Source organism: Ambystoma mexicanum, chromosome 5q (genome assembly GCF_040938575.1).
Source record: "Ambystoma mexicanum isolate Mex_15411 chromosome 5q, UKY_AmexF1_1, whole genome shotgun sequence".
NCBI lineage: Eukaryota > Metazoa > Chordata > Amphibia > Caudata > Ambystomatidae > Ambystoma > Ambystoma mexicanum.
Genome location: NC_090933.1, coordinates 1,045,962,235 through 1,045,987,377, shown reverse-complemented (window position 1 = coordinate 1,045,987,377; position 25,143 = coordinate 1,045,962,235). Strand labels below are relative to the sequence as shown.

At 42.1% G+C, this 25,143-nt stretch overlaps 1 protein-coding gene across 3 annotated transcripts in view; it reads left to right on the top strand.

Moving 5' to 3' along the window:
- Positions 1-25,143, top strand: part of SAMD12 (sterile alpha motif domain containing 12) — a 2,183,709-nt gene that overhangs the window by 34,610 nt on the left and 2,123,956 nt on the right. For all 3 annotated transcript variants that reach the window (XM_069621541.1, XM_069621542.1, XM_069621543.1), the window contains exon 2: positions 8,721-8,899. In XM_069621541.1, the coding sequence (XP_069477642.1) occupies positions 8,721-8,899 (179 nt within the window). The remainder of the gene's footprint in view (positions 1-8,720; positions 8,900-25,143) is intronic.

Genomic DNA, 25,143 nt, shown 5'->3' with positions numbered 1-25,143 from the left:
TCAAGATTTATCACAAAGGGACAACAGTCCACTTCGATGATCCCAAGGAGACTTGGCGCTGGGCTGAACAAAACATAGACGGAGACTGTTCGACCCCCTGCGACAAAAGGGGGAGGCACAGAAGGCCTCCACCAGACCAACATTGAGAGGCCCGTCGACCACCAGCACAAGACCCACCAGAAGATCAGGGGGGCTGACCACTGCCTCATCGCCTGCCGGATGCCCGAGATCCCATTGGGTCACCCAGGTTGAACTACTGAATCATTTTGTCTACACACACACACACACACGCAACAGCAGGCTACACACACTTACCTGATGCGGCCGCGGTATGCCCCAAGACCGCGACACAAGGAGAGCCCCCTCCCGATAGCGCAACAAACTCTACGTTTATTATACGTGGCGGCTCCCCCCTTGTCACACCCCCAGGGGAGGGCTCCCTCCCCCTGGGGGTCCAGGCAGGGGGAGGCCACCTGTACTTGAAGTTAAGTTAAATGCATGTAAGTTGTCCAGTTGATACCATGGGTTTTTTGTTCGGGCGACCGATGCTTCTAGTTAGGAGGAGTAGGGGGAGGGGGGGTTGGGGTTTGGGGATTTGTTAAGTTTAGTTACAGACGGGACCTGTCAAACGCACAAGATAATATGGCTGGATAAGACAGTGTTAACCCACGGGCATATTCGCAGCTGGCGCATAACACCGTCAGTGGCAGCACAGGCAGTGACTTTCACAAGTACCCATGGCATCACATAGCGGTAGTAGCGTTGCTCTCAGATCACTGAGGCTTATTACATGGAATGTTAATGGTCTGGGCAATGCAGTCAAGCGCCGGTTGGTGCGGCAATTTCTAAACAGGCGGGGTGCTGACATAGTGTTCCTATCTGAGACCCATCTTGCGGGCACAGACTGTACCCTATTCAGACGTACAAACTACAAGCTGACACTCCACTCAGGTTTCACGATGGGCTCAAGAGGCGTCATGATCCTGGTACACAAAAACCTCCCCTTTCACCTAACGATGGTAACCCATTACACAGGCGGCAGATACTTATATGTGACAGGCAAGCTATGGGGTCACTCCATTGCACCTATGCACCCCCAACTCTACTAGAGCCACTACTTACTGACATTGCCCAGTTAATCACAAACAACACTTCTAACCTCATGATACTGGGAGGTGACTTTAATGAAGTCATGAATGTAACCCTGGACAGATCACACTTGCGGAATAGAAACCCCAATGTTCCCACCAGACTTGCCACGTTTGCCAACGCACTAGGCCAATATGATGTATGGAGAGAACTCCACCCAGACAGAAGGGCATACTCCTTCCACTCAGGAGCACATGCCTCGCTCTCCAGGCTAGATTATCTCGTCACCCCAGCAACTGATCTACATAGGGCGCAAGAAATAACATACTTCCCAGAGACATCTCTGACCACTCCCCACTAGAACTGACACTCCTAACATCCAGGCGTATTCCGCTGCCGAGCTGGCACCTGAATAGCTACTACCTGGGTGACCCCGAGCTTGTGGACAGGCTACAGGAGACCACCAATGCATATTTCGAGCTCCATACACAGACTGCAATGAACCCAGGAACATTGTGGGAGGCCTACAAGATGGTGTTAAGAGGTGAACTAATACAATGGATGACCGCAAAAAAAAGACAGCACTGGAGCAAGACACTTGAAGACAAACATGTTAAGCAGGCAGAGGAGAGGCACATAATTGAGGACACTCCGGCCTCTAATCAGACGTTGCTATTAGCACAGAAAAGGCTGCAAAACATAGTGATGGACAATGCGAAACAAGCGCATACTGCAATGCGAGCAAGACTCTATGAAACAGGTGACAAGGCTGGCAATATGCTGGCTTGGCTGGAAAGGAAGGAGCAGGGACGCGGTCATGTCCGAAGGCTCGACACAGGAGGGCCGAACGCAGGGGTGACGGATCAGGAAATAAGCCAAGGCTTTGCGGAATACTACGCTGAGCTGTACAGAAAACCCACGACACAGATGGACGTCACGATCATGGACCAAATTGACATCCCCACCTTAAATGAGATGCAATTCGAACTGCTGGAGAGGGAGATCATGGAAGATGAGATCCTAAGTGCCATGTCGGGCCTCCAAACCGGTAAAACCCCAGGACCTAACGGCTTCCCGGTTGAGCTATGGCGAAAGGTGGGAATAATGTGGTGGCCCCCCAACTACTCCGAATGTATCAACATGCGCAAGAAAAGGGCATTCTCCCACCAGATCTGCGAGAAGCAACAATAATAGTGATACCCAAGCCGGACAAGCCCACGGAAAGATGCAGTTCATACAGGCCCATTTCACTCATCAATAGCGAGACCAAAATACTGGCGAAATTACTTGCGGACTGTCTGCAACAGGTTATTCCCTCCCTGATACATCCAGACCAGTGCGGCTTCATGCCACAGAGATAAACTTGCATGAACCTCCACAGGCTATATTCAGCCCTGGAAAGGGCCAACAGCATACAGGGCCCACTAGCCCTACTAGCAATTGACTTTGAAAAGGCCTTCGATTCGGTGAGATGGGAGGCCATCTGGATCATAATGCACCGCATGGGCTTCGGTGAGAACTTCATGAAGTGGGTGCGCCTGTTGTACGAATCCCCGGTGGCCAGGACCATAGTCAATGTCTGGCATTCGGACCTCTTCATTCTGGGGAGGGGCACGAGACATGGCTGCCCACTGTCGGCCATGATTTTCACAATCGCTATCGAACCACTGGCAATCCTCCTGCGAAACGCGCCAACCTGGGAAGGCTTCTGATGGACTGGCGATCTTGGTTGCCAGAATATCCCTCTATGCGGATGACCTGCTCATCTATCTGAAGGACCCGAGCAACTCCTGCCCCAGAGTCATGCATCTGTTAGAGCAATATGAGGCATTCAGCGGATTACGTGTGAACTGGTCCAAATTCGTCCTCTTCCCTATAGGAGACACCTTGATGGCAAACCTAGAGGCTGGCCCATACCAGAATATCTGGGGATACGTATCACGAAGCATCTTACTGAATACACAGCCCTGAACCTCTCCCCCCTTGTAACAAGATTTGCAGAAGATACTCGCCATTGGATCTCCTTGCCACTAACGCTGATGGGCAGAGCGGCCCTGTTCAAAATGATAGCTCTTCCTAAATTCTTATATATCCTGCAAAACGCTCGAATATACATCCACCAACGAGAATTCCACAAAATCGAGTGCACCCTTCAGAAATTGCTTTGGGGAGGAGGACACCCATGAATTGCTCTTGCCACGCTCCAAAGGTCTATCTGGGAAGGAGGGATTGGACTGCCCAGAATGCAGTCATATTACTGGGCCAGCCAGATGGCGGTAGTGAATGATATGCTCCATGGGGCCGGAAGCCTCCCACACATCAAAGGTCTTATCTGCAATGCCACGACCACGCCTCTAGAGCACCTGTATGGAGGCCTGAACCGCACACCAAAAACAGATATGGTAACGCATATAGTGAGAATATGGAAGGGAGCACATTGGTACTTAGGATAGGGCGGGAAATTAACGTTGGCGCAACCCCTATGGAACAATTGCCTTTCCGAAATACGAAAATTGCCCAGATGCACTGAATGAGTCCAGCAAGGAATCACCAACATAGGAGATGTGGTACACGAGGACAACCTGGTACCATTCGAGACACTGCATTTGAAGTTCTCCCTCCCAGCCAAAGAAAGGTACCACTACATGCAGCTGAAACATGCTTGGACAACCCATCGACACATAACACAAGACATGCCGGAAAGCTCCCCATTAGAGTGAAACATAGTTCTGGACCGGAAGGTCACCTCTACCATGTACAATGTGATAACATCCTTTGTGACACCGGAACTAACCAGTTTGAGGACAAAGTGGGAACGAGATGTGGGTCCACTTCAACCAGAGGACTGGGTGGAGGCCCTGATGTACCGCGTGAAACGACCATTTCCTCAAGGCTAAGACTGGTCCAACTGAAGATCCTGCACCGCGCCTACTACCCGACAGTGGCCCTCTTCCGCTGGGGCAAATCCTCGGATTCACGATGCTACGCTGTAAACGAGAAGAAGGTGCCTTTTTCCATAGTCTGTGGGAATGTAGTACGATACAGCAGCTCTGGCAGAAATGCTGTGATAAACTGTCTAGCGTTATGGGTAAAGCGAAACAGAGGTGCCCAAAACTCCTTCTCCTGGGGATCTGCAGTGAAACTGACCTTTCCTGTTATGAGAAATTGCTCTGGTCGACTGCGATGGTGGTTCTCAGGCGGAACATTGCGCAACTGTGGGGCTTGGAACGTATGCCAAGCTATGACCAGTGGGTCACAGATGTGGACATATGCGCTATAATGGAACATAGAGTGTACGCGGCGAGGGGTTGCCCGCAAAAAGCGGACAAAATATGGAGAAGATGGGAAGAGGCCAGCTAAATGACAGGGGTGGCTCCGCAGCCTCTGAGTCTGAGAAATGCCCCGGTAAAGTGGGGGTAACGAATCTGCCATGAATAGACTACGCCACAAGGTCATCCTATGTCAAGTTGACGGTCTGTCGGACCGTGGTCCCGGAAGTTGAGTTTCTAGATGCCTTTGTTTCTTGATTGTTTCTCTCTCCCCATCCTATTACCCTTACCTGGAAATGTTGATGTTGCATATGTTCCTCTCCCTCCCGGCCTCCCCCCTTTCCTCCCCCCTGCTGTTCATATTTCCCCCCCTTTCCCACGTCCCTGTATTGCAGAGGGATAAGTGTAATGTTGTTTTAATTTTCAAATCAATCAAATCTTTGATAAAAAAAAAACTTGGGATGGCCATTGAACAATAGTTCATTAATTATTTGGAGTAACTATGTAGCATTGCTAGACCGATTGGGAACAGTACGTCAGTGAATACGCATGACGTAGGACGTTCACTTCCGATGCCATGGTAACACTATAAATAACGAGACAATGTTGGCGCATTTGAGCGGAGCAGATTACTGCAGGTTGTTACGAGGTTGCTTGATTTATGCTATCAGGAGCATGATATAGTAAGTACAGTGTGTGATCTATTTGATTTAACGTGTGTAATGGCTGAGCGTGGAGAATTCTGTATATTATGTGGCCTGCGCATGCTAGGCGTAACTATGGCTGGTTAGTGTTTGGTTATTGGTGTGCAAACATATATAAGTGATTGTTGCAATCCACACCAAGAAGAGGTTGTGGAATCTGATTGTGGTAACTGTTAATTACAAGAATCTGTGGAAGATTGAAAACATTATTAGGAATATCGCACATTTGTTATATTTTGATCAACGGTTGAGAGGTAAGAACGTAAATAGTAAAACTCAGATGGCGTGATGATGCTATAATTAATTTAAACTATACATGAGAGAGTAATTCCAAATGTCTAATTGGACCTTTTTGCTGTTTTTTAGGTTGTGTATAATTAATACATTTTAGAGAAGATTACCAGGTGTCAATTGAAAGAATAATTTTAATGTAGTGAACGTCGAACTTGAATTATGATGAGTTAAGGTGAGATTTGAGGATGTCTCCCTTAAACTAATTAGCAGTAGGTTGGTCAATTTTGGAGTCATTAATATGCACTATAACTTATTAATAATGATGTTGATGTTTTGGTAGTTCACGAATATCAGTTGGTGGTGGACACATGAATGCATGGTACCTGGGTAGTGTTTATTTGTACTCCAGATTTTGTTTATCTAACCACATTGGCGGGAGCATAACATATTGGGATGGAGAGAATTTTGATGAAATATATATGCTCACATACATGTATATATTTTTTACATAGTTTATTTTGTTCCTTTTCGCTTATATTTTCCCCTTGCTGGGTAACGCATTGCTAATACACTATCTGGTCAGTATCATTTTTATTTACAATTTGTTAAAATAACTCCTTTTATTTCTACTTTGTATCATTTATACATTTTCATTGATGTTATGTACCAGCCCTGATGAAGACCTAAGTCTGTTAAGGTCGAAACATGCGTTGGCAAGACTGAGAACAACATGAAAATATCATTATATTGTATTAAATACAGAGACCGATGAACCAATGAGTTGTATTAATTGTTTGTGTTCGATATTGGCTAGTGGCAGGCGCACTGGACATACCTTGAATCTAATGAGTTACATGTGTCAGGCTGATAGGGGACTCAGAGTCTGTTGTCGTTGATCCATGCTGCTATACCAAACTAACCTAATGAGTATTAGCATTACTGTATAAGTACCTAATTTATTGATAAGTGGTTTGCGCAGAGGAGTAACAGTCCCACATTCTTGCTTGCTTTTTATGTACACGGTATTGTACCAAATTACCCACTATAAAAGTCTGACCCCACCAAAAGACCTAAAACGCACACCATGGGAGGTCATTACGACCCTGGCGCTAAGGGATTACTGGTACCGGTAAGGGTACCGGTAATCCCTTAGCACCCAATTCCCATAACGGCGGCTGGAATCAGCCGTTATTGCAGGGACCCGCAAAGGGACCCTGGCGATAATTACGGTAACGCAATTTGCATTACCGTAGTTGCCGCCTTTCCCCATTCCCATTATGCCCTATGGGGCAAAAATGGGAGTGGGGAAGGGCCATGGTGAAATGGGGAAGTACCGCCTCGCCAACCTTGGAATGGGGTGGTACTTCCCCATTTCACCATGGTGGACTTGTTACAATACCGGCAGCCACCATGGTGCTAATAGCGCCAGTGTTGTAATGAGGGCCCATGAAAAGTTCTAACTACCAAATTCATGGTATGTGTTTAGGTGTTTCGGTGGGGTCGGACTTGGGGCTTGGGGGCTGTCCCCTGCAACACCCCGCTCATTTGTGTGTCCAGGGGTTGCGGGGGACACCCCTCCAGCCCCCCGCCAAATGAAAAAAAAAAAGCTGGTGCTGCGGGGATGTCAGCAGTATAGTAAGCAGGGGTTGCGGGGGAAACCCCTGCAGCTGCCCGGAAGAAAAAAGAAAAAGGATCCTGCGGCGCTGATTCCTGTTCACGGAAGTGAAAGGGAACTGGCGCTGCAGGGACGCAGCGCATCTTCAAAGGTAAGTGTGTTGGGGGTGTGTTGGGGATGGGTTGGGGGTGTGGGTGGGGGTGTTTTGTGGGTGGGGGTGTGGGTTTGTAGGGGTTTTTGATGTATGTTCGCATGGGAAATGTACGAACCTTTTGTGGTTCGTACATTTCTCATGCAAACTTTTCCGTCGTAGACTTTTCCGCTACGGAAAAGTCGCACAGATCTGTGTACACAGGTACTGCACACAAGCAGGAGCAGAATAAAGGTATACAGAGGAGATCAACACTAGTAGACTCGGGTAAAGGCTAAAGGTCAGCGAAGGAAGCTTGCTGGCAATCCTGGCACATTGTGGCACAGGTTCACAGTGATTAAATAGGTAATTCTCAGGAGGCACACAGGTGGATTCTGTAGGCCAGCGGCTATTCATCAGTTCTCCCGGTTTGAGAAAGCAAATTACATGGACCACAATTTATTTATAGTGCAAGGTAAAACATTGGAATGGATTACGAATTGGAGCACCTACAAGAAATAGCTAGAGGGTTAGTAAAAATCAACAGGGTTCAGACAGATTTCACGGGTGAAAACAAAGGAACATGAACTACGCAATGAGCCACCACCAGGTGGCCTATTGACTGGCACATGATAATATTATGCAGTGGAGGGGCTCATTACTTGCATGCCAAAAAGACACTGCACCATGATTCCTAAGTATTACTACTCTTAATGCTGGCCTATAAATTAAATTCCCATAGGATTGGCAGCAAAACATTTCATGGATTCTTGCACCCAAATTCGTAGCAAGACACTTTTCTGTCGGCCTCTGCTGGAAGATCAATCTCCTGAGTCCTGTCGTGGTAAACAGGGTTTGAGTCTTTTATCCTCATAAATCTAATATATTCATATATTGTGCTATTAGGTGTTTATTATAGAAGGGTAAATATTGTGCCTGCTTGTGTGTGTTGATCTATATTGCACAGACAGCAACTCTGTAGTTATGGCTTGGGAGGACTCCCCACAGGAATCGAACATTTTGAGATGCACTGTTAGATGAAACTGGAGGGAAACAGCAAAAACAAATATAAATACTATCCTAAATTGTGTCCAAAGCTTCATAACATTTCCTACAGTGGGGATAAATGTATAGGTTAGGTCCAGAAAGCTGCATTTTCCATTCATTCTCCCATAGGGAATTGGCGCTCTGACCTATAGAAACACTTGTTGGATGTAATTTCACCAAATTTGAGAGTGAAGCTAGCTTCAGGGACAACTCCCCATTCCCATTTGGTTTGGTGACAATCCATCAAGCGTTTATTATAAAAGCTCCAAAAAGGGGGGCAGAAACGGCAATATCTTGTTAGTGATATTTAGGGTTCTCAGACCGAACTGATAAGAATCCAGAAATGCCTGGCAGCATCCTGAACTGAAGAAACCATTGAAATTGGCAAATTCCCACTAGAGCAGGGATTACCACTAGAGTGGGCTGGGGTCTTCCCTAGAGGGGTGAAATAAGCCCTTTTAGAGAAAATGGATGAATTTGATGATGAGAAGCTACTTCATCAATAACACTAAATCATTGTAATAGAACCCTCTCTTTGGATTCTGACCCTAATCATGGTGACAACTGCTGCAGCTATGTGGTAGGCCTCTGGCTTTTTGTTTTCTAAAGCAATGTTCTTGTTTTCTCCCTAGCTATCCATTGTAATCGCAACTCAAATAACCTTGATCGAACAGTCTGCACAGAAGGCATTAACCTACAGCCCGAAGGTGATGAAGTACAATTTCCTCTAATTCAGGATGACAACAATCAGAAGTTGTCTGAGCCAAAAGGAACCCCCAGGAGGGAACGGTCAGAGCCAGAACCATTGAAGGTAGGTTCAAAGGATATCTGGTCAATTCTTGATAGAGCTAGCAATACAATGTTTTTGCTGTTTGCTTCAACCCGGCTGGTATGTATGCACAATCAGATTTGTTTCAACGTAACGGAAAACCATTCCAAAATACTGAGTTGATTTACTGAGCACAGGTGGTAAGGTAACAACGCAGGAATTATGAATGTAAACGAGGTTCTCAGTTTATGTGTTACTGTGTTATTTAAAGTGTGTAAAATGTAGGCAAATGAGTCTGGAAATTTGTGTAGAGAATCCCCAGATTACTGCCTATAATACTGAGTCTTCTAATAGCTGAATGAAAAGCTATTTATGGGCGACAAAATAACACACACTTACCACTACATGTATGAAACGCTAAGGTTTATAATTGAAAATGCCATATTAATGTCCATATTTTTCATTGGTCTTGATATTTGTCATATTATTACTTTCTTCTTAAGGATTTTATTATGCTGTGGATAAACTTTATTTAGAATGGTGGCAGATATTTGATTTTGTTTAGAATGGAGGGCCTATGTACGAGCAAACTGATGCAAAGTGATGTATAAATGTTCTTTCAAAAGCTGCAGGCTGTAGTGGTTCCTGAGCTGTTGGTAATTTGGCAATTGCGAAAATGATTGCACAAGATGTATTATAGTGTTTCTGTTGAGAGGGTTAAAATTGTAATGATAGGCTATTACATACACAAACAACGTTAAATACAACACTAAGGAAGGTACGATAACTGCTAAAATGGCTTCATAGTTTAAGCTGTCACTGCTGAGACATATGTTCAGATTACAAAGTGAAATGTTTGCATCTTGCAGTGTTCATGACAGTCCGAGTAAAACCTAAACAATTCAGATTTTTGGTAGTGGGAGCAGGTTGGCCTTCTAGATTTTTTCTTCAGGTTTCTTATTTTATTTTGGTAGCTATGGGGATCAACAGTGCCTCTATACAAAGGCAGGCAAGTAGAAACTCAGGACTCTTGGCGGTTGGCAATGGAAGGGGCCCAAACAATACCTCAGCGCACTTGTTAATTAGGGAAGGATATTATAGTTGTCATATAGTTTAGGATTAGTAATGGTGTAGGTTAGAGTAGTATAAAATGGATAATAGGGCCAAAGTAGAGTTAGGGAATTAGAGTACACGTTTGTGGAGGGTTGGGGCATATGTTTTGCTGATGCAGCGGGTTCACACCAAATCAGGAGAATGCCAAGGCAGTGTTAGACAGACATCGATTTGTAGATGGAGTAGAACTCGAAGACAGTGAGACCCCCTTGTGCATTTTGTGTGGGGTGGGAGGGTAGGACATCAAGTCATTAAGAGCCATACAAACATTTATTAGGTAGGGAATAGATGAAAGCAATGTTAGGCAAACCTACATTCTGACGGGGTGGGGGGGGGGGTAGAAAGCCAAAGCAATGTTATTCTGATGTAAATTTTGTAGGTGGGGACAACCCAAGGCAGTGGTAGACACAGAGGCATTTTGTAGGAAGAGGGGAATGCCAAAGCACTGTTAGGAACATGTGCATTTTGTAGGCAGGTGTGTATACTGATGTACATGAGACCAGGCATTCCAGACTCTAACCTCCACCTTAGAGGTTATCTAAATGCTGATGTGAGCTTTTACATATTTTGTGGCAGAGAATAGTACTGTACCCGAAAAGGGCTCTGGAGAAAGTTGGGTTTCTGTGCTTTACTGCATGAGAAACTACTACCCCTGCCTGAGCACCTTTCCAGACAGCAATATTGTTGTGGGTCTACTTGTAAAGTATCTGTGTACCAATGCATATTACCCTTGTGTGTATGGTAAACATTAGAGGCTGTCAATATCTTCCAGAAGTAAGCCCTAAGTTGGCTGTTTGGCTGTTTGGCTGTTTGGCTGTTTGGCTTTGCGGCGTGCAGTGGTGCGTCGGTGATAGGAGCTTGAGTTTTTCAAATTTGGATCAAGATGTTATTTTACTGACCGGCGATACACACAGTCGTTGAATTACTCTTGATGTACGCTGAAAAAGTATTGTTTTTCATTTTGAGTTGCATGCCCACCATTTAAATGGCCGGGTAAGTCTCAAACGTGCTCCTAATATGATTTATGATCTATGAACCTCTTGTTTGCACCCTACAACTATCTTGAGCTGACTAGTCAAATGTATGTCTATTGATGCACCCATTCTATTTTGTGTATTAGGCTGGAGGTTGTTTCTTTGTATAGGCTTTGTCAATTACCAGCCAACACGCAAGGTTACGTAGTAAGAATTGTTGGGCGGAAATATTTGTTCGCGCTTGACTTGTGGTGCTCGACAATTATTGTTGTATGGAATTAGACAACCTCTAAGAAAACTGAATGGATAACTAGACTCCAAGGTTCTAATTGATTACTAACCACAGAGGTAACCCAGTAAGTTAGGCTCTTAAATCAGTACGTACCCAAGTCAGTGTGGGCAAACCGAGTGCGAGTTAAGTCAAGTGTATCCCAAAGAAAAAGAAACTGTCATTGGTTCAAAAGGACATAGTCCCCAAATTGTTTGCAGCTATGAACATGCGCTGAGCAAGTCTCGCTAGAGCTGCGGCAACACCTTTGCCAGAAATGTGTGTTAATGAGGAGGAACTATTGGGCTGTGCTCTTTTATGTTCTAATGAACTAAAATAAAAACACTGTGATGGTGATTGAATCCGATAACGAAGAATGTTCCCAATCACTTTTCATTGAAGATAGGGAAAAGGAGGGGCGGGGGACAGTTGAATCTAACTTCAATTGTACGGATAAGGGATGAGATATAGATTCTATCAACAATCCCAACAGATCATTTATAGACACTCCGGTTATCTTTCAAGAAGGTGATTACTTATTGGGTCTGTCCACACACTCCAATAAAGTCGAAGTTGAATGCTGTGCTAATGCCAACTTTTTGGAGTTCTCCTCCATTTTAGGTATGCATAACGGTCCAATGGTTCAAGAGCTACCCAAACTGAAGTGCTGCATGGCATTTTCAGAATGATAGGACTATTACCTGACAAATTTAATGAAGATATTAAAGGTTGTGTCTCACCTATGTTAAATGAGTTACACAAATCCAATCCTATTATGCAAACAAAGGACCACAACATCAAATGTTTTGGAGACTCTGGCCAACCTCTGTGCGATGTTATAGATATCACCATCTCAATGGCTAAGGAAGATGTAATTGGGAGTGTTCTCACTGTATGCAACTCTAGAGAAAATGACAGAGTGCCGATCTTGATAGTCATTCTATGGTACTGATCAGGGAAGCACAGGCTCCTGATCAAGTAGTATCTACATCATTTAAAGTTAAATTAACCAAACAAGAAACAAAATGAAACAGAAAAAAGCGTGTGATCAAGGAACTCTGAACAAATCCTTGTGCACGTTTTTCAGAGATAAGGGGCTTCGACACATGATTGACGAAGCTTCACAGGAGGAAGTAATCTGGCAACAATCCACTGTTGATGTCGTTAATACCCTACCTGGCAAAGATACTTGTTTGAATATCACCAGTGCCAAACAAATGAGTACAGATCAATGTACCCAAAGTGATTATCAGGACAGGGACAATGATCTATCAGAAGCTATGAAAAATTAAAAAGATTCATGATGCTTGGAGTTGCAATTTAAGACAATTGAGTATGGTATCAATGATATCTTTGAGATCTTCAAAAACCCTAACGCACTGTCTAGGATAGTCACACCCCTTTTCTGGCAATCCTAATAATTGGTCCTCTGACAAGTTATTGGAAAATGAATGTACAACAATCTGTGACTCTTTTGGGCAGTTGGTTACGGTATCTGAGGGCTTAGCCCTTACTGTCAAAAAACACATTATAGAAATGGCTAAAGCCAGAACCTGCCATCAACTGAAAGAACCAGAACCTAAGGTCGACCCGCAACCCAATGACCATATGGCCCCCAAAATATCCTCGGGCTACAATCAACTGATTCCTACAGAAAAGACAATCTGTTTCGGAATTTGGGAGGGAATTTGATACCAATATGACAAACCGTATAAGTCTCGATGAAGAGGCAGTGAAACGTCTAGTTGACAACATGTTACAAGAATTAAATGGAGGCATTAACAATACAGCTAATCTCGAGATCATATGCGAGAAGAACTCCAACTTAACAAAGGTCAACTATTAGCACAATGAAACTGACAGTAGAACTAGATGGAATGTCAAATTGGACTTGCGAAAACCGATATTTCAAGATCAGCCCAGTTTGATTATGAGCTATTTATTTGATGTCGGTGGGCCCCGGTCTATAAATAGACCTTATATTCTGTCTTTATTTGCTGAGATCCCAGAATTGAGCCTTATTACATCAGCTGACATTGTACTGCTCGACTTCATACACAATCTAAGATTTGACTACGTACGTCTGGTGATACCCTCTCCTCTATTTAGGGTACTACTGTTGAAAGAAGTGTTGTCCTTGTAGAGAATAGGTTTCGATATTACTCACTACATGTCACCAGTTATATCAAACTATAATAGATCAACCTTTGCAAGGGAGGATACAGAAAATCACAATCTGCTATATCCACTCGTCAAACAGCAGAAGCTATAAGTAGATCAGATACTCAGGATTGGACATGGCTAGCACTGTCTCTAAGAAACTCTATTACCCAGCTAAAAACATTGAGTAAACCACTTTAGTGAGACTGAGATGGTGAGTCTATGCAGATGGAACTCTAGAGGTCACTCCCGTCTGGTTAACTGTACTACTTTAGTTGATGAATTATCAAGTTTTGATTTTATTCTTCTTCAAGAGACATGGGCAAGAGAAGATCAATTATGGGATGGTTTTGATATAATCAGCATTCACGCAATCAGAGGCTTTAGTGGCAGGCCGAAAGGCGGGCTCCTGTTACTATCCTGTCAACTGAGCAAGAGAATGTTCAAATACAAATCGAGAGATTCCCCTCATCGTGACCATTCAATGCTTAAAATGTAATTCCAGTGCTTTATATCCGGTAATGACAATTTCTGTGAGAAGAATATTATAGTTAACACAAGTGGTAATAGAATTAAATGGACCAAACGCAAAACAGATACATTTATGTTAACTGTGTTGCACGATTTCGAATCCTCCAAATTTGAATCTAAAATAATAAGATATTCAGAAGCTAACTTTATGCCATATTTGAAATCTATTATGGGAAAACTGAAAGACATGCAAATACTTAGTTCTAACACAAATCAAAGTCATCTACATAGAACAGATATAACGATTCATGATCAAAAGGTGTTGCTGAGAAAAGAAATTAGAATGATTAGAAAGGGTGTTGTAGACCCAATGGAAAGAATATCTAAAATTAAACTACTAAAACAATCCTTTAATAACTGGTTTATGTGATATAGAGGATCACTGTACCAAAGGGATAGTGAAATGTTACTCCATGCTGTTAAGAATAATAACTCAGCTTCCTTTTGGAATATTCTGAATAACCTTGAATCTTCCCAACTGGTAAAGGATATCAATTTCATCAACGAACAATCATGGGTAGATCACTTTAGTAACCTCTACAAAGGACACGGGAATGGTCTAGTTAGAGGTACTACTGAATTGACAATCTGGACCTTAGATAATACTGTGGAGACAATTTGTTCTCTCATTGAACACTCTAAATGTTCAAGGTGTGCGGGCGCTAATAATCTTTCCAACTCAATCTTGAAAACTAATATCCTATTTTGGGCTAGAGTCCTCTACATTCTTTTTGAAGATATACTCAAATCCAAGACTATTCCAGTCTCCTGGAGACTTTCTATTGTGCTCCCTATTTGTAAAAAAAGGTCTTCGAATGTATCCATGAAGCTATAGTCCTATTGCCATTTCCGATGCAGACTCAAAAATGTTTGCGTCTTTAGTGCTGATTCACATACAGAGATGGATAGATGACAACAATATTTTCAATACCAATCAGATCGGGTTCAAAAAAGGCTGTGAGGGATTGATTATTCGTTCCCTACAGAGGGCCGTCGTGAAGAAAAACCCGCTGCCAGTATTTTTGTTGCATCAATCAATCTCTGTATGGCCTTTGATATGGTTGACAGGCCCACCTTGTGGAGAAAGTTATCTGAGCTGGGAATGCGGAAAGACCTACTATAAATCATTATAGTTTTATATTCTAATACAAGAATGCAAGTACGTTTAAACTCGGAGGGTCTTTTATCCAAAACAAATCGATTTACAATGGATTCAGACAGGGTTGTATGCTCGCCCCAACCCTTTTCAATCTTTATACGTCAGGAGCAGGCACTGCTCTTAAAAAGGTTTGTTTTCCCCCAGGTTTGGAGGTGTTGCACTGGGGTGGATCTCCTATGCAGATGATTTTTTATTAATGTATATTACCAAAGTAGATCTCCAACGTCTGATTAAAGAATTTGGTAATTTTGTAAGAGACTTAAAGCTTCTTATCAATCCTTCTAAGATGGTTATTGTGCGTCTGGGGAAAAGAAACAAAATACAAGCCAAATTCACCTGGCATTGTGAAGGCAAACGGGTAAAATTACAGAATAGTCTGCGTTTTTTGGGCTATTTCTTTACAGGAACATGTTCGTTAACAACTGGCAAAAATTCTCTAAACACCATATCTGAATTTGCACTTCGAAAAATGCGTATAGTCGAGAGAAAATACAGTAATTTCTCTATGTCCCATACGAGAATTTTATAGAATGAAAGTAGTTCCCAGATTATTGTATGGGCCTACGAATTTATGCACAACTTAAATTTGGTGAAAGCATTATTTGGAAAGGGGTATTATTCTTCTTGCCAAAGAGTGTTTCCATTGAAGTGATAAGGGACGACGTTGGACTACAGTCATTGAAGTTTCTGGTTTTATGGAAAAGAGCCCTGTTACTGAGGAAATGTTTAACATCCAAACAGAACGATCTCTATGCCATAGCAGGGGCAGATAATGTGGGAATATTTATGAGGAAACTAAAAACGGAAGTAGAAATGTTGTTATCTACCTTAGGCTCACCCTTATCCACCTTGTTAAATAAGTCAAATAAGTTAAAAAAAAATTGTTAAAGGTTTTGATTGGTGCTGTAAGTGACTCCGATCAAGCAATCCCACTAAGTCAGTGCCTTGTCTGGGATGCCCAAGAGAAGCCCTTATTTATGTATTTTTATGGCAAGTTATAATCTGGATGATGAACCCTTGTATAACACCCCTCTCTTAGAATCCCCCTTGACCCCACTGAGCCAGGAAGTAGGCTTGTTTTGCAAATTTAAAAGGTTTATTTGAAAAATTAAACAATATATATATATATATATATATATATATATATATCACACTTCTATAAATAAATTGATAATGGATAGCACACTTGTGAATATGAGCAATAATCAGCAATAGGTAACCCTACAGTAGCACAGTTCTTGGTTACTTATGAATTGGACAAGAAAAATAAGGTGCTAGAGAATGCCCTTATGGCTTCAAGGACAATGCAATGATGAATGAAATGCAGTACAGAAAATAACTGGATATGGCTTCAACAAAAGACAATGTAATCACTTTTCCTTGACAATTCACCCCCCCATTTATGCAATATAAGAAGTTGGAAAGGAGAGCACACAGTTCTCAAGAATGCAATCAAATACAGTACGAAATTCAGTCCCCCCCTAGCAAGCTTAGAGAAAAACAGGTATGATTTTAAAACACAGGCCCAAAATGCTTTGAATGTGGTGGCAATGAAGTGAAATGATGCTATAATTGATTTTAATTCCCTCTAGAGGTTCAGGGTGGGTGATATCTAGTTTATATTAGTTCAGGCTCACTTTAGCAAGGCTCTATGAGTAACTAGCAGGTTCAAACTAATTTTAGCAAAGGAAAGCAAGGAGCTGCTGATTTTTACATGTGTCTGAAATTGTGCATAATGTCAAATCACGGAAAATTTAATCGTGTGCGTCGAGCGTAATTACAGAGGCCCTATAAGGAGTAGCAGGTCGGTTCTAGGTTCGTTGGAAAGCCTAGAATCTTAGCTTTAAGATAAGTTAAATTTCGTACAAACGGTTCCGGAGATATGGACGATTTCGTGAAGGTAGTTTTTTGGATTTGAAATTTAAAAGTTCAAAATGGCAGATGACAGTTTTCAGCTTTAAAAAGGACAGAATGACACACACGATTCCTATGAGGTAGTTCTAAATAGGTTAAAATAGTTTTAATTAGATTATTTTACACTAAGAGATTGGTTTTGCACAGTGAGTACTCACACTATATTTTTGAAATAAGCCGTCAAGGTCTGGTCAGGTTGGACGGGACTTCCGGCGGGTGGTTCTGAAGTCCCGGCTACCTGGGGCAGCTGTGCTCTCTGGGTCTGTCGAGCACCGGTTCTGCTCACAACACTGCACAGATCTGGTCTCTCTGGATCTCTGGTCTCTGGAGGTTGATGGATTTGAAGTCTGGAGTCTCCCAGCAAAGCGTCCCGCAAGAAAGTGTAAAGTGAATGTCCCTACCTGTCCTGCTTATGTGTTTAGAAAGTGGGTGTGTGCGTGGCATAACTGAGCCTGCCCCTCTACTTGTCATTGGCCCAATTCTCCTCTATTCCATGATTGGGGGAAGGAAATGGATTGTCATCATGATGAGGTCTGTTTATGGGTCAGAGGATCCTCCCCTGGTCAATTTGCCCACAAATCTATATTTGATTCAAATACATATTTCCCAGATACACAAGTGGTTGACATTACATGTACATATTACAGATGAATTAAGACAGGTCTCTGTTCAAGCCCCATGTTCCTGTGAGCTGGGATTCAGAAATGACAACATTTTGCGCTTTTTGGTCGGTTTACCAATATCGGACATTTACCAAAAATTACACAAATGTGCGCAAGGAGTATGGACATTAATTGATGAAGTGTCAGATTTTTAACATGCAGACATTTGGAGTAAGACCCTATTTTCCGCTAGCAACGCCCAAGAATACACCACAGGGTCCTAACACCTCTTAGAATGTGCACGGAAAAATCCCAAGAATAATGATATTATTTATATAATTTTGACCAGTCCGCACTATGAGTTATCTATCTTTTTAAAATTATGCCCTGGTCAAAAAGGGGTGTGGCTTCCCACATCACATGGTGGAATAACTGGTTTGTCCACTTCCCCCAAGCTCAGCTTGCTAGCAGAGGCACTGCCCCTCCCAGTTTCTCCCAAGAGGAAGTCACTTTACGGCCCCCCCAATATAACATTTGCCTGAGTCCAGGACAGGGCTTTGTTCAACTTCCTGCAGTCCCAGGTGCTCCTCCCTTAATTCAATCAGAGAGGTGTAATCTCCTTTTGGCAGGGGCAGCAGGATGCAGCTAGGCCTGGGAAGAGTGGCTGAGTCGGTTTCTCCTGTCGGGGGTAGTTGTCAGGCAGAATTCAGCTAAATGTCACTTTAGTTCCCAGTTTTCTACATTCAAATCCAAATTACATGCAGCTATTTTTTATATATACATTAAATAATTACTTCCTTCAAGTCATTTCAGAATATAGGTTTACATTGTATCCACCTCTTAGCTAGTCTTTCCTTGGCCTGGTTTGGGTTCATCTGTTCAGTTTTACACAAAAGTCTGGTGGTTTTAAAATGCCGGCTTTCTGATAGTGGTGAGCACCGGTATTGCATCCATTTTGGACATTAAGAAAATGAATTCCCCACAGTTCTGGGTTGCTTTTGGCAATCAGCATTGCCATTCCCAATGGTTTCAGGCTACTGTGTGTGTAGCCCAATGGTGGTTTTAGGCAGTGCCCTCCTGTGCTCACGACACAGTCAAAAATGGGTGGCAGCCTATTCTTCATGTTTTCCCTGGGCACTCTCTGGGGAGGTCTGGCCATCATGATGTTTTCAATGCGAGTAACGCACAGTTTTATGGTAGGGCTTGGATGCATGGGTAAAAACATCCCACAGTGCACTAACAAAGCAACCATCAACAATTCAAAAATGTATAACCAGGTATGTTAATTTTGGAAATTTCATCCGGTGATTGAAGAATATCTATCCAAATATCCTAGCAAAATTATACGTAATCATACTATGAGATTTAGAATGAATGTGTTAAATACCAATGAGATCTTAAAAATTAGAAATAAGGATACCTTCAACGAAAAATGGTGTAGATTTTGCAAAACGGAAGGTGAAGAAGAAACACTTGTGTGTCCTGCCCTTCTTTCACAAATAATTCTATATTTCTCTCATTTTGTTGAGACAATACATTTTGCGAATAGGGATCTACTATGGTACCAAATGCTGCATGGCAATAGAATGACGTTCAAAATAACACTAACTGCTTTTTTGAAAAATATTTGTGAATTATCGTAAGGAAAACATGTGTTTTTGGGCAGATTGCCCTCAATTTCTTGTACACACGAGCTCAAATTTTAAGCATGTTTTTATGACTTAGGATCTTAACACTGTGAACGTTTGTGTTTGGTACGGTAACCTGGATAAATTATGGTCATCATAAGAAAGTGTGTTTTTCATAATTTTGTTCTACTCAAGTATATGTTAAATCAAGTAATGATCTTCAATGTCTTTTTCTGTTCTTGTGTATATAAAGTAATGTATGTTTTGTTTCTTTATGGTTAGGTTCTTCTTTGACTTGTCTTGTGTTGTCTTACAGAAAAATAATGACATTGCCTATTCTGTTTGTATTAGAAATGTTTAGTTTTATCTGCTTGTACTCATTTAAGATTTTGTATTTGTTCATTCTGTTTTTATAAAGGTTTTTATAAACTATACACAAATATCTTCCCCACTTAGATTTATCATTAAACCAAAATGTGTTTGCACTTGTAATATAGTTTCTTTTTATAGTGTTAAACAGAAAGGTATTAAGAATGCTCACTCGCCCTTGTTTAGCATTTCTGTATTTCTATTCTTTTGTACAATATATGAACATTTAAAATAGTATTAAAACAACATACAGTTTCTAATTTTAGAAATAAAGTAGCGGAGTAGATATGCAGCATCTAACTCGTGTATTCACTTCTAAAATATTTAATGTCAGATTATACAGTCCAACCGCTGAATAAACCATTATGTGGTAGGGTAAAAGGTCCATGGCTTCTATAGTCTGTTATTTAAGAGCAAACTCCTACAGCCATGGATGAAATGATTACAGGTGGCACATTTAAAACCATTCTGCAAGGGATCCTGTTGCCCTTCCCCTGTGCTTTGATAGATCCACTTATCCTGACTAAAGAAATGTGAGGGGCTGCACTGCTTATTTTTGATTGCTGTGCTAAATGGCAGTACCACCCTAAACTCAGTGTTTAATCCGCACAGGGAAAGTCGATAGGCTAACCTAACAAACATACATCACAATGTCTCTTAATTGTGTGACCATGGAAAAGAAAATCATTACAGCCCCCAAAATATTAAAACATTAAACAAATTAGAATTTGGAATAATTGGGCAAGTGCCATGTTCTAGTCCTATGATCAGTTTTCTGTCTTTTGGTGAAGGCTTTCAAAAGCTGTTTTGCTTTTTGTTTCCCAGGCAGCTCGGCTATGTAATTTAGTTTTGCCTACAAATTATTGATCCAAGCATTTAAAAATCAGAATTTAGCAAATTTGGTAAAGTGCCAATTTCTAGGCCCATATACTTGAATTACCGTGTTGGCCTAGTCATCAAATGCTCTGCTTGCTCTTTTACCCAGGCATGTCAAATCTTGTGGGATTAGTGGTGCTCCAGGTTCTGCCTCGTCAGAATCTGCAGTGACTTAGCCTTTGGTGCATTTTCAGAGGTCCATTCAGCTGGCTGAAGCAGATGCTTTATAAGGGATTAATACCTCCTCTTCAGCTTAATGTGTTTCTTCCCTGTTAGCCAGTCATATTCTAACAGATGAAATGTCATTGTTTGTTTTCATTGAAATGAAGCCAAAGTTACTCTGTCAGCTAAGTACACATAAACTGGCATGTTTGGCTTTGAACAAAGGTAACACTTTTCCAAAGAGAACAGAATGACAGCGTTATCCATAACAATACTTCTAGTTGGCTGTCAGCTTGTCACAATAAAGGCTTTCTGCTGGTTTAGTTTCTATTTACATTAGCTTGGTTGTCCAGCATTTGTTTACATAACACAACTTTGGATGCTGACATGTACAAATTCCTATCATAATTGCTGCATCAGCATCTGTTTTTTATACTGACAGTTCATGAGTTAGCCGTTTCTCTTTGCAGAAGACACATTTCAATGTGACGTATTTACTGTTTTTAGTGTTTCATGATTGTTTAAATTAAAATCATTTAACACAGACATTTTTACAAAGCCGTACCATGTATGATTTAGAATTGTTGCATTTGTGTAATGAAACCTTTTCAAAATCATCTTCTCGTGTTTACCAAATAGTTGCACTTTTGTTTTTTGTCCTTATGCTTTCTATTACTATATTTCCATAATAGTGCAATGGATTAAGGTATTAGTTGATACGCACCCATATTGTGGCAGAACACAGAGCATTGCTTTGAAAAAGTGATTTGTAAATAGGAAAATAGGATTTCATGTTCTTCTTCTATCTCTGCGCTTTCGACACACAAGATAAAAACAAAAATATTCATTTAAATGTACATCGCTTTCATGGTTTGGAATGAAAACATTTAACTCTGTAATAAAATCTAAAAGGCTAAAATTATGTTCTGTATATTTTTAATTGTGCTTAAAAAGGGAATGTGTCAAAGTCAATACTTTTGAATACACATATGCAAAATGGCCCCCTGCATTTGTTTCACCAGTCCTGTCAAAGTTAAAAGAAAAGCTGCAGACCTATGTGACTTGGCTTGTTGTTAGTGCTGTTCAAATTACGGGTAAAGTAAGAAATGTTTGCCCCCCATTCCCCCAACCGCCATGAACAGTTAAACCCTCCAGGACGGCAGTGATGGCTCATTACCGAGGATTGCTGCATGCACATATCTTCGTCCTCATTCTGTGTTCCGACTTGTGTAACAGCGTTTCCTCTGCAGCAGTTCAAGCCCATGGTCTACGATCAACAACTAGCACTCCCACAGTTGTGCTTTGTAGAATGGGGATATCTTGCAGGTGCAACGGATAAGTAGGTCTGGTGTCACTGGAGTCTTGTTACTCAGATTACCAATTGCTGGCTCTTGCTCAACCCAATTGGCAATAAGGAAAGATGTGTTGGTTCCTACCCATCTTATTGCAGAATTGCCTTGTTGTTCTTTAGTTCTGTTCACCAATGAAGATTGCAGCCCTCAACCTTTCTGTTGGTTTACACTTCTGAAGGGAAAGATGAGGAGGACCCAGGATTACTCCAGATGGAAATATGTAAAACAAAGGTAACATCACACAGCCCAGCCTTGACAGGAATTCTAGGCTCTTGCTCCTGTATTAAAGACAGAGTGTGGTCTCCAATCTGTAGCTGTTCTTAGAACTGAAGTGACTTCTGAATAGGTAGAGCTTTTCAGGATTGTGTTCACTCCATCTGACCAGGTTTGAGAGCCTTCCAGGATGGATTTGGCCAGGTATCTTTCTTTCTCAATTGCTTCTTGAAATGCCTCATTTGTGCTGACAATTGTAACTTCGAAGTTCTTAAAGTGGGCCAACTACAGGGACGAAGTGAAAACTAGAGATGTCTGACGTTGGCTTCAGGCCATTTCAGTTGCACTGGTTCTGCATGAGCTGGTAGTTGGAGATTGAATACAAAGCAAGTGACCACATGGGTAACAGTGATCAAGTTGGCAATTCCCACATGCAAACCACAGAATGTAGCATTAAATGCATTAAACTGAACGATGTAGTAGCCATTGGGTAGCAGGTAAGATTTGCTCAAAAGAATCTCAACCCTTACTGAACTCATGGTGCTGACTGTAAATTCTGAGGGCAGTTCATTGGGCTCTGTTTTGTGATGATTTCGCATTTCTCCTACTGGATGCCAACACAGTCTGTAAGGGCATACTCGCTGATGCTTGAACCCCCTTGTGTCACATAGTCATCTCTCTACGGAAGTTAATTGCTGTTTTTCTTGAGTCACTCTCTACTTATCGTAGGATACCCCAAGATTGCAGTGCTAGGCAAAAGCAGAATAGGTATTGTAGGTAATGAAATGTTCAACACCCCATGGAAGGTCCAAGATGTTACATCTATAGCCCAGGTTGATGGTGCAATCATTCGTTTAATCACCGCACTTAAGTGTTTATGTAGTGTCTGATAGGACATGCCTTTTTGCTTGCATGGACATATTAAGCTCTCTGATTTTAATGGAAATGTTCAGTGAGTTCCAATCTGGAATGCCCCACAATCACCAAAATGATCTTACACCCTGTGCTCCAGAATTGGCTGGTGGTGGAATATTAATCTGTTTTTAGGTTTGGAAAGGTCTCAGTTAGTGTCTTATCCAAAATGTGGTATTCCTTCAGTATTAATTCCTCCCCATATTGGGTGGCAACTGTCATGATTTACATCATACCCAACTTTCTCCAGAGCCTTATTTCAGATACAAAACTATTCTTTGCCGTGATGCCTTCCACAGTCCTAGGTTGACATTTAGACTATGTGTTTGTGTGGAGTTTATGCTTTGGCATGGTAAGGAAGGCATGGCATCAAACAGTGAAGACAGACACAAGTGATCACAGTTCAAGGGTATTTATTGAACTTCAATGGGTTGGTTGAACGCCTCTCTAAACCTAAATCTAAGGATGGGAGCAAGCTAAGACCATCAAATAATAATAATACACTCCTAGTGGAGTCTTTGTCAAAATAAAAGGGCCTATATTAATAAACCTAAAGCTTCGCCTCACTGATGAGGCCCAACAAGGCTGAAACACGTGTATGGGGTTGCTGTTGGTACTCTTGTTCAGAGAGGAATTGCCATAGCATTTCGGTGCTGGACTGCCCATGTGGGCGGGGCAAAGACTGATATGCAAATGGTTATTTCCCATCTGTGAAAGGTACAGTGGGCAAAAAGCGTGTGCTGCAAACTCTCATCTCGGAACAGGTTATCATGCTATGTTCTTTCTGCAGAGGAGCACCTGCAACCTTTTTTGATATATTAATAAACCTATTACCAATCCTTACTTCTAAATACAAATGGTGTGAACAACAATGTATGCAAAAAGAAAAAGTGTTCAAGAAATGATATTTCAGGATAGTTAAGCAGTTGGCTTCCCTTCCCTTTGTTTTCAGCACGGTATAAATTGGCACGCTCAAGCTCCGCACACACTCTGGTTTCTCTGACACGAGGATATAGGGCAAAACATAGGTATCAGGACCTTCTGTGCCAAAATCTCTTTCCAAATAAAAGGTCTCTTATTGAAGGGGCTTGATGTAACAAAACAAGCACCAAAGTTCCTTTCTTGTCAGGATTTTCACATTCGCAGTTGGTCTCCCTCGTTCGGGCTCGACCCCTTAAACACAATGTTCATAATTGGTCTCCCTCGTTCGGACTCCTTATTTCACGTTCACAAATGGTCTCCCTCGTTCGGACTCCTTATTTCACGTTCACAATTGGTCTTCCTCGTTTGGGCTCAGACCCCTTATTTCACATTCTCGTTCTTTTACTTTCTTTACTGCCACTTCTTGGATGGATACCTCAGGAGACCTTCGATTGAGCACACTTGAGGTGCCGGACCACTCTGTTACTGGTATTGTATCTTTCTTCCTTCGGGTTCAAACATCCATCAGCAATTAAGCTTTCCTCGCGTCTTTCATCACACGCATTCTCAATCTTCATACTTGCGCTCTTTATACAATGTTGTTGTATGCAACCTTGACTTCAACACAGACCGATCTTGCATCGGTCTCCTCAACTCACCCGCTGTGTTGATCTCTTTGGTGCTGCTTTGTTCTTGGAGTCAAGGACGGTACCACGGCAGCTGCTGCTCCTCCCTAACTCGATCAGCCGTGCAGTAGGGCCCTGGATATCTCTGAGACACAATGTAGGATTCTTCAGTCTGGTTCCATGGCCTTACGCTCTTTAATCTGAAGGATGTAGAAAAGTCATGGTTTATTGCCAGAAAGGTCAATGGTATCTCCCTCCTTGCGCACCCTTCTAGCTTTGCTGTCTTTCCCCCCTCGTTCAACTGCCATCAGAAAAACACTATTCCTTTGCATGCTTTTTCTCACTCAGTGTGTGCTCTAAGGCTCCGCCTTTTATCCGTGTGGGGAAGTTTAATGGAAGTCAGGTGTGAGTGGTTAACCTGAGAGAGAGAGAGAGAGAGAGACCCCCAGGCACTAGTGGGTGAGACACCTTCTGGTTTCTCACAGCGTACAAGGTATGATCTAAAT